The 10,733-nt window shown below is 43.9% G+C and overlaps 1 protein-coding gene across 8 annotated transcripts in view; it reads left to right on the top strand.

Moving 5' to 3' along the window:
- Positions 1 to 329: 329 nt before the first annotated feature.
- The window catches only part of STIM1 (stromal interaction molecule 1), a 103,235-nt gene continuing 92,831 nt past the window's right edge, over positions 330 to 10,733 (top strand). For 6 of the 8 annotated variants that reach the window (XM_085313102.1, XM_085313098.1, XM_085313101.1 and 3 more), the window contains exon 1: positions 558 to 1,136. In XM_085313102.1, the coding sequence (XP_085169228.1) occupies positions 1,028 to 1,136 (109 nt within the window). In that variant the 5' untranslated portion in view covers positions 558 to 1,027. Of the gene's footprint in view, positions 440 to 557; positions 1,137 to 10,733 lie in introns of those variants that run through there. The other 2 variants (XM_085313096.1, XM_085313097.1) reach the window with 2 other exon arrangements.

Here is a 10,733-nt window from a genome sequence, read left to right as displayed (position 1 = left end):
CAACGCGGTTCTGCCGGGAGCGACCACTGCGCCGGGGTCCGGGCTATCCCGGGAGAGACCACTGCTCGGGGGGCAGGGCTATCCCGGGAGAGACCACTGCTCAGGGCTGTCCCGGGAGAGACCATTCCTGAAGAGAAGGGGGGGGCCCTCAGGGCTGTCCCGGGAGAGACCATTCCTGAAGAGAAGGGGGGGGCCCTCAGGGCTGTCCCGGGAGCGACCACTGCTGGGGGGGGGCAGGGCTGTCCCGGGAGAGACCATTGCTGAGGATAAAGGGGGGGAAGCAGGGCTGTCCCGGGAGAGACCACTGCTGAGGACAGGGGTGGGGACGGTTCTCCCGGGAGCGACCACTGCGCCGGGGGCGGGCGAGGGGCCACAACGCGGTTCTGCCGGGAGCGACCACTGCGCCGTGGCGTGAAGTTCTCATTAACACCCAATTTAGGTATTTTAAAACTGCTTCCTGCTTTCGGCCGCCCCGCGCTCGGCGGTGAGGGGTTGGTGGCCCGCGCGGAGCGGCTCCCGCGGGGCGCGGGGCTGCGCTGCCCGCGGCGGCCGGGCCGCCGGCTGCGGCGAGCACGAGCAGGTTGTGGGTTGCCTCGTAGTCACCTCCTGGCACCCGGGCAGGAGGGTGTTCGCTGCTGCTTTCACCTTGGAAGAATCTTTAAAAATGCAAGAAAAGACCTGGTTTTGAGACTTAAGAAACTAGTGAGGAACTATTTTGTTTAGAGGTAACCGGAATTGCATGGTTAGTCGAGGGGCACTATCGTCTCCAGACAGAATTTCGTCCTCTGCAGGAATACTGGGAAAAATAACCTTAAGCTCTCTCCATCCTTTCCTTCCGTAGCCTTTGGAATTACCGGGGTGCCGTTCCTGGAATATCAGGCTCTGTATCGGACTTTATTTTGGGATATAAGAGTGCAAAGAGAGAGGATCTTCTCCAGCCTGACCTGGGAAACACGGACATTCCTGCTGTGGACTGATGCTGAGGAAGAGCTGACGGATGAGATAAAAGCTGTTAATTTACACGGAAATGGATTTATGGTCAAGAGTGGCAGTTTGGCTCCTGTGTGGTTTTCTTCTGCAGCAAGGGCAGGGGGAGAGGCCTCCAGGTTCCCATCTGGATGAAATTGCAATTGCAGGTAAGAATAAGGCTTTTGAAATATTTTWGGTATAATCTTCTCTCTTTTCCAGAATTTAGAAAATGTTAGAGACAAATTACAGCTTTTTAAATCCCATTAGCCACTTTAATGGAGGCCTCTACACTGTCCGTTTTAATTACCGTGTGCTTTTGTGGAAGTATTAATGTTCGTAAATCTTCAAATTCCATCAGTGCTGCAGGGGATCAATTTATCACATGATAGATTTTCCATCAGAGGCATACTGTGTCTTGGTGCAGCACCCAGTTACAGCCTTAGAGCTTTAAATTAGGTTTTCTAACTCCAGTTGTTTCAGACAGATGCCTTTGAAAAGGTACAGCAAGCTAGTCTGGTGCACTGCTGAACGGTCTAGGCGCAAGTGGTAGTAAAACACGAACCAGTCTTGGGGATATTGATCATTTATTAATTAGAGCTGCTGTTAGTTAAGCCTTTGAATACACTATGGCATTGGATCTGAAATCCACAGCTTTCAGGACAAGGGTTAAAGGACCCGAAATAATCCATGTTTATTTTTTGAAATGAACTCCAGCTGTTTGTTAATGAGAATATTTTGCTGTTAATTTTGAATTGTGACTTGATCTATTTAGAAAATGTCCATATTTAATTTTTTCTAAAAGACATTCCTACCAGAGCACACTATTGAGCTGGGGTAGGGGCCAAAAATCTCAACAGTTGTGTAACCATAGCATGCCCTCGCACCAGCTGGCTTCAGTATCKTCTTTAATTGTGTACTCTGGAAGGTGAGCTTTTGGCCAGAGAAGAGCAGAGGCAGTGCAAATAAGACAGCTGACTGTTCCGCWTTCTCTGTTTTACCTTCACATCCTTCCCCTCCATCACCAAAAAGCCAACAACCAAGCAAAAACAACCAAGCAAAAATCCAAACAGCCCTCTGGAATTGGAGGTTTTAGGGCAGATTTTGTCTTCATGAACCAGACTTTCATRACTTGTGTTGCTAACAAAACTGCGAAAAGCCAGTCTTAGTGGAGAGGTCAAGAGCTGGCTAAACCAACATGGATGCTGAACTGTCCTGTGTCTTTGTTACAGTGCCCTTAGGTCAAAGCTGAAGGCATATTTAGTAAAACATGCTGCTTTTCCTGTCAGTAGTTAAGCAGGAATCTTGAGCTCCACACTGTTTCAGGAGAACTGAATTCTTGCATGCTTCCGGGAGGGGAAAAGAAGAAGAAGAARAAAAAAGTAAATTGTGTCCTGTGAGCATTGCACATCAAGAATTTGATGAACAGAGGAAAAACCAAAACCCCTACAAAAGCTRAAGTGCTGTCTGCTTGGATGTGGCCCGCAGGCATTGCAGCAGTAGAGCTGTCAGCATCTGGGTGACTGTGTGCATCTGCTGCATTCGGAAATGGTCGGGATCCGCTCAGAAGAATCCTGCAAGGCGCCGGTTTTCGGATGAAATGCTTCCTCCGTTCAGGGCAGTAGAAAAGGCTGTCACAAATGCACCTCAGAATCCGATTGGTGTGGATACAAGCCCCTTCTCCCTGAGGACTTYTTAGGCTGGTGTGTTAGCAAGGGCTCGAGGACTGTAACTCACAAWTTTCTTTCTGGATGTGAAGCAGAAAGTGGTGTATATGTGGGTGCTAACGTGAGTGCCGATGCAAGTTACCACAGTGGTGTTGCTAAGAAGGCCTTGCGCTTTGTTTTCAGAACTGGTTCATAATAATAGGGCAAGTCTGTGGAATCCTAGTATCAGGCACAGGATCAGGAACTTGGTGTTTGATCCCTGAGCAGGGAGATTGTTTTGCCTTGATGATCTGATGATTTATTTGATATTTTTTTCCTTTTAATACGGGCCATGTACTACCTATTCTGCAGTAAGTTGCTTTTTATATTCTTTATATGAGATTCTAAATTCTTCGGCCAGTTCGTATCCAGTCTGCTCCATTACAGAAACTGGATCTCTGCAGTCCTTTTGATGAAGCAAGGTTTATGCCCCCAAGGAATTTTTGGAGGAGTTATTTTTGGAGGCCCTGCAGAAATGTGGCAGCCCTGGTGATTCAGCTGCTGACTTGCTTTTCCTCTCTAAACAAAAYCAATGTAGAGCAGTGCAGGGAGGGGAACAGTGCAAGAAACCTAGTCTCTTTATATCATCTACAGGTAGGTTTTCCTACAAAAGAGGTACTTCTCATTACTTTTTTTCCCCAGAACTGGTAAGTTTAAAAAGCTAGAGTAATACATGTGGCATGCTGTAAGTGAGTAAATGGTTAAAGGTCAAAAACTAAAATATGYAGATAAGCAAATTGATAAATAATGCATTTGTTCACTCTGACTGCCAGTAGCTTGTGGCGTAACCACACTGTGTACCTGGTTTGTGTAACTGTTGGAGCTTTTACTGCTTGTTGCAATCTCTTAATGCAGCTTAAAGCAAATGCCTTTTAAGATCATTTTGCCATTTGCTTTTAAACTTTTAAAATTGTTGCTTCTACCTCAAAAGTAGTGAACATCGTCAGACAGTGCACACCGCTTTTCTCCTTACATAGTTCTCTGGAAGCGGAAAATGAGAATTGGGTTGATTGAATACATGGTTGTAAGAGCACAGATAAAACAGAGGCTGGTGTTTGAAAGATTTTTGGAAATGAAATCGTTCATTTCCTTTGTCATGGCATGATTTTAATGCTAAAAATCAATAGAGCTGGTCATTGATCTGTAGAACAAAGGGCAATTTTTCAGGAGATGCGGAAAAGTGTATAGAAAGCAGAAATGTAGYAGTGTTGGCTGATGAGGCTCAGTTTGCTTAGACTGCTGTGCGTACGCAAGAGATGCAGTGACGTGCTTTATTTAATATTGGCATATGTTCCTGATTCCTAAGATTTTTGGGTGAGGAGTTAAAATGGCTAGTTCTATGCAGGAAGGAGAATTAGAATTGGTGACTGAACTCTAGGGAAAGTCACACATGAGTTTTTCTGCTGTTTTTGACCTGTTCAAAGGTGAGCGCTGCTAACCTTTTCCTGCCTRTGTCAGATTTAAGTTTGGTTAAATTCAGAAGTACGGGAGCTATTTGATAAGGTGTAGAAAGTCAGACAGTGGAGTTACGCATTTGGAAGTTTTAAAGCCGAGAAGGATGATTAATATATAGTTGTGAATTTCAGAGTAGCACAAACCCGAAAATGTGCTTGACCTCCCCAATCTCCACAGCAACCTATTTTTTTTGAGCTAAAGCATATATTTCAGAAAAAAAAAAATCTGTCTTAAAGAATTTAAAGAGTGGCCCATCCACCCAGCCATTATACAGGATGTTCTTGTAGTCACCCTGTGGTTATTGTTTTCACCCACTTGTGGTTATTTTTAGCATGAATTTGTCTAGCTGCAGCTTCTAGCTGTGGGATCTCATTATACCTCCCCCTCTCTATTTCCCTTCCCCTCTTCCCGCCCCCCAAAGATGCAGGCAAGAAAGGAACCTCRTGGACATCATTATAAATATTCTTGTTGGATAATTTTTCTCTTTCCAGTTACTTACTATAATCTGCCAGTAGATTTCAAATCTACTTAACATATAGGCTTTGTTTATTTTTCTGTTGGCAGTGGTTTTTATAAGAGCATCATTAGGGGTTATGTCCAATGCCTTAAAGTTTTACATGTGTTGTCAATTGTTTTGGTCCAAAAATTTAATATTTTATCTCCATAAAAATAGTAAGTTTGTTTGATAGTCTGTTTTTCATTAAATCATATAATGTTGCTCTTTTTTATTTTTTACTTGACTGCCTTCTATACTGACCAGTCCTCATAGACTGTCAAATGTCAGTGCTACTTATGTTGGAGACCTTTGGTTGAGCTTGAGGAGCATTTATAGATGTTTCAAGGAAAACTTACTATAAAGGCATTGTGGTGTGGATACTTTGTAGTGACTGGGATTCATTCTTGGTTTTCTTGACTGTGGTATGCTTTCATGTACACTTTAGATTCATACCTTCTCTATCTCCATGGAAGAAATATGGAAATGACAGAAGTCTGCCTTGACCTGAACCTACTTTCATTTTACACTTGTTTTATGTGATTTTACATTCATATGCATGTGAGGCAGTATCTGTAACATTTGCTTGCACTAGGAAAGATACTATCTTGTTTGGGTGCCTCTTCCAGCATTATTTAGGTAGATGAGTGATCCTTGTTAGAAATCACTCCCTTAATCTTTTCACTGTTGCAGTAAAGAGAGAGTCTGGTTGGGTAGGTGGGATTGGCCTAGCTTCTGGGAGACATGTATCTTGTAGGCCAAGAAAGTGCTACACCAGAGATCAGTCTGGASTGTTTAGGTGGGAACAGACCCTCTGAGATGGTGGTGGCACGGTGTAGGGGAACTGATGGTATGGAGCAAAGCATACAGTCTRTGGTGAGGAATTAAGATTACTGTGGTGGATGGGACCAGAGAACGTGGATCTATAGGAATCCAGATTTATTTACTTATTTATTTCATGGATCAATAACTTTTTTCCCCTTCCTTATTCTCCATATGTTTGTCTCATGCTTTCCTCTCTCAATTCCTGGATCACAAGACTTTTGGAAACATCTTTGCTTTTGTCTGAATGGTATTTAGCACAGGAGGTTCCTACCCCACGCTTGGGGGCCACTCTATGTTACCAGAATGCAATAATAAAAATATTAAAAAAATATATTAAGTTGATATCAAAAGAAAACCTGAAAGCATATCAAAGTTACTACATTTGCTTTTGTCACTTTGATGCTTCTTAATTTTGTATGTAGCCTCCATTCAAGGATTAACAAAGTAAATGTGAGGAATGAGGCTACAGAAACAAGGTCTCAATTAGCGTTTAATTTGATCAAGATTTTTTTAAAAAGGAGATTTTTAATTCTGAATATACTGTGTCCAAAGTACTAGAGTCAAGAACTCTTATAGYTGTGATGCTAAGATGCAAATTTTTATGAGAAGTTATCCTTTACTACAGACTCTATAGCTGGAAAACTAATTTTTTTGATACTTTGAAGTTGCAATGAAATCTTTTAAAATGTGTCCACACATGGATTTATTACATCTTTTGAAAGCCTAATGCAGTGATTTTGAAAGGTGAAAATGCATGAACCAGTGCTTACTTCTTTATTTATCAGTTTAAACATTATCATTGCTTGTTGCTTAATTGATGAAATAAGTCAGTGTGGGTGTTTCATGGTACTGAAGTTGCTTTCCTGCCACGATGCCAAAATCTGCATCTGCCCTAYTCATTTGCCAGAACCCCTGATTCCATCCACAGTAGGAAGCAAGATGCTTGTATGAATTATCTTCACAGAAGTTTTTATCAATTGATGCCATGAGGCTGGCATAAAATCAGTGGTGTTAAGATGAAAACAKGTAATTGAGCTACCATTGAACTGACTGGCTTCTGATGTTCATTAACCTCCACGATGCTGTGTAAACAAAGCTAAGGCAGGTTTTCACCATCATGTTAGCATGCTGGAAAGCCTTCAAATCCTCCTAAAGGCTACACTGAACCTAAGGATTATGGAGATAATATATAACCTGACTTTTCAAAATTTACCTTTTTTGTAATAACTTCTATAACCTCATCTTTTTCACAGACCTGGAGAAATTTGTGATGTAGTATGACCTGTTAAATTTTTCTTGCTTTATGATGAAATACTTTGTCTTCAAGGATAGAAGGATTTTGTTACTATGCCTTTTGTTTTAGCTACAGTCAATTCTTTCCGGATAGCCACTTTCGTTAGAGTAGAAGCTGCACAAACTAAAAGCCACTTCTGGCCTTGGCAACTTGAAAAAAAAAATAATGGAAGGCAGAAGGAGTAGCTTTTGTGGCTTGTTTAACATGTGCCTTGTTTGCCAAGGCCACAGTGCTGACGCCTGCTGCTGTTGTCAGAGGATTAGATCAGGTAAGCTGGCTTGTCCCAGTGCTCTCTTCTGCTGTTGTACTTACCCTGCCTTTCACGCTCTGTTGCGTAGGTACTGTCATTATGTTTTTGGCAATGTAGGTGTCCTTTCCAGGGGGAGACTGAGGAGGCAGAGCCCATCCCTGAGAATAATTTTTAAAATACTACCTGAAAATAGTAAATGTTTCTCTCTAGCTTGCCTGGAAACTTCGAGGAAAATACAGTCTTTACTTTGTTTGACAGTAGTTTTTATCTATAGGAAGTAATGTTCTGAGAGATGGTGAAATTGCCATTCCGTGACATCAAACTGTGGTCTTATGCAGATTAGGACTAGGACTCAACTGCATCAGAAAGTTGATTTTTCTTTGGAAAGCAACTTTTCTCATACCTCAGATATCACAGAGTCACAGAATGGTTGAGGTTGGAAGGGAACTCTGGAGATCATCTAGTCCACCCCCCTGCTCAAAAAAGGTCACCTGGAGCATCTTGCACAGGATCATGTCCAGGTGGGTTTTGAGAATCTCCAGAGGAGGAGACTTCACGACTTCTCTGGGCAACCTGTTCCAGTGCTCTGTCACCCTCACAGTAAAGAAATTCCTCCTCATATTCAGGGGGAACTTCCTGTGTTTCAGTGCATGCCCATTGCCTCTTGTCCTGTTGCATGGCACTACTGAGAAGAGTCTGGCCCCATGCTCTTGACACCCTCCCCTAAGGTATTTTTAGACACTGATAAGAAGATCCCCTCAGTCTTCTCTTTCCCAGGCTGAASAGGCCCAGCTCTCGCAGCCGTTCCTAACAGAGCAGGTGCTGCAGCCCTATGGTCATCCTCGTAGCCCTATGCTGGACTCTCTGCAGTAGCTCCATGTCTCTCTTGTCCTGGGGAGCCCAGAACTGGACTCGATGAGGCCTCTCCAGGGCTGAGGAGAGGGGCAGGATCACCTCCCTCGACCTGCTGGCAACACTCTTCCTAATGCACCCCGGGAGACCATTGGCCTTCTTGGCCACAAGGGCACGTTGCTGGCTCATGGTCACCTTGTCATCCACCAGCACTCCCAGATCCTTCTCTGCAGAGCTGCTTTCCAGAAGGTCAGCCCCCAGCTTGTCCTGCTGCCTGGGGTTATTTCTCCCTAGGTGCAGGACCCTGCACTTGCCCTTGTTGAACCTCAGGAGGTTCCTCTCTRYCCARCTCTCCAGCCTGTCCAGGTCTCTCTGAATGGCAGCACAGCCCTCAGGTGTGTCAGCCACTCCTCCCAGCTTGGTATCATCAGCAAACTTGCTGAGGAGGCACTCCATCCCCTCATCCAGGTCATTGATGAAAAAGTTGAACAGGATGGGACCCAGTACTGAGCCCTGGGGGACTCCACTAGCCACAGGCCTCCAACTAGACTCCACGCCACTGATGACAACTCTGAGCTCTGCCTTTCAGCCAGTTCTCAACCCACCTCACTGTCCACTCGTCTAACCCACACTTCCTGAGCTTATCTAGGAGGATGTTATGGGAGACAGTGTTAAAAGCCTTGCTGAAGTCAAGGTACACAACGTCCACTGCTCTGCCCTCATCTACGCAGCCAGTCATTCCATCAGAGAAGGCTCTCAGGTTGGTTAAGCAGGATTTCCCCTTGGTGAATCCATGCTGACTACTCCTGATCACCTTCTTTTCCTCCATATGGAGGATCTGGAGATGACATTCAGGATGAGCTGTTCCATCACCTTTCCAGGGATGGAGGTGAGGCTGACTGACCTATAGTTGCCTGGCTCCTCCTTCTGGCCCTTCTTGAAGACAGGAATGACATTGGCTTTCTTCCAGTCCTCAGGCACCTCTCCAGTTCTCCAGGACCTTTCAAAGGTGATGGAGAGCAGCCTGGCAACAACATCTGCCAGCTCCCTCAGTACTTGTGGGTGCCTCCCATGAGGGCCCATGGATTTGTTGATGTCAAATTTGCCTAAATGATCTTTAACCCAATCCTCCTCAACCAAAGGAGAGTCTTGCTTTCTCCAGACTTTATCCCTTGTCTCTAGGCTCTGGGATTCCTGAGGGCTGCCCTTAGCAGTGAAGACTGGAGCACAGAAGGCATTGAGGAACTCTGCCTTCTCTGTATCACCAGGGCAGCCACCCCATTCAGTTGCCTCCCAGATAATATTTTCAGATGGATCACTTACTGTCATGGCAGAGAGCAGCTCAGGGATGGAACAAAGTGGTTTGAGGYTATTTGTGGCCTTTACTTTGCCACATCTTGGTGAGAGAGGGAAATCTGACTTTAACTTTTGGCTACGTGGAAGACTTAGACAGGGGGGCAAATTTTTAGGCCATAAACGTAAGTCTAATCTCCTTYGTTTAGATGAAGGATTCGTCTCACCTAATACCTGATCTCTTTCAGTGGCCCTAAGCAGATGCCTAGGGAAAAAGTAAAATTCATATATGATCAAATTTGTGRAAGAAGGGGAAGTTGAATGCAATTGTTCAGCCAATTTTGGTGGTATCTTAACCGCACAGTCCTCCTTCCTCCGGACCACACCTTAGAAAATCACTGCATGTCTCTCTCCACCCATGCGAAGGATTGCTCTGTGCTGCGCGTTTCCATTGCAGTTACTCTGGCTATGGTGACTCATGCTGTCACACAGCGCAGATTAGGGCATTATCTCAGTTTCTYCCTAAATATGCAGTGCTGGAATGAACTGCCTCAGGAACAAAAGTGTCACGCACTTACTCTATATCCTGCTTTAAATTATGCCTTTCGGCTTTACGTTTTCTAAGATAAAGCAGAGGTATGTACATATACAAACACACATGCATAAGAAATCCAAGGCAGGAACCCTCTCCTGCCTATCCTTTCCGCTCAGAAGAGAATCGCAGAATAAATTTGTGATTAAAAAAAAATTACATAGAGTGCTGCTAGAAGGTTCTGTTATATTTTGATGGTTATGGTATAAGAATTGATACTGAATGTGTCTCTGCTGAAAAGGAATAAGAAAGAAATGGCATTTGCTTACCTTTTCCTCATTAGTTTGTTTGTATTGTAGGCTATTTGGAATATATTGAGACAGTGCCATTCATTCCTCGGTTCTTTGTCCTGGTAAAGAACAGATCCGTYTGTCCTGCGYGCTCAACATTGTAGGGTTATGTGATAAGACAGTTTTATTTCAAGATCTGTGATTTTTTTTGGGGGGGGGGGGGGRGGGGAAGAGGAGAAGGAGGAAACAAGGTGGGAAAGCACATTGTAGTATAGTTCCATGTGGATTTATTTCCTAAAATGAAGATACTGAGCAGGTGATTGTCTCAAAGGCAGTAGTTTTTATTTGAGGCTGTCTCTTTGCTTCTAAAAGTTCTTCTTCTGCCTATTAAACTTAGAGGCTGCAGTAATATAAAAAATGGCACTTGCCATGGCACTTACCCTCTTTATAGTCTTAAAGCCTGGATTCAGCACAGAAAATGTTGTTGCTATTAACTCCTTGACTGCCGCCGGTGTCGTGTTTTGTTGTTAAAAGTCCTAAAATTGCACAATGTTTTAGTGTTGAAAAATCTGATTACTTCATTAACTAGCTTTACTATAAAAATAAAGCCAGATAGAGGAAAAATAAGCTTGCAAGTAGACAGGATGAGTATGAGACTTGGACTTTGTGTAAGGCATGCAGTTATTCACTAAGGCAACTTTGCCGTTCCCACTAGAATGAATCTTGTTGTATTTTGTGCACGTAGGTTTTCTCTAGCTGATCCAGCCGTATTTGACC

This window comes from Rhea americana, unplaced genomic scaffold, assembly GCF_003343005.1.
Source record: "Rhea americana isolate MKP2758 unplaced genomic scaffold, rheAme1 scaffold_376, whole genome shotgun sequence".
Taxonomy (NCBI): domain Eukaryota; kingdom Metazoa; phylum Chordata; class Aves; order Rheiformes; family Rheidae; genus Rhea; species Rhea americana.
This window is presented reverse-complemented; position numbering and strand designations above follow the sequence as displayed.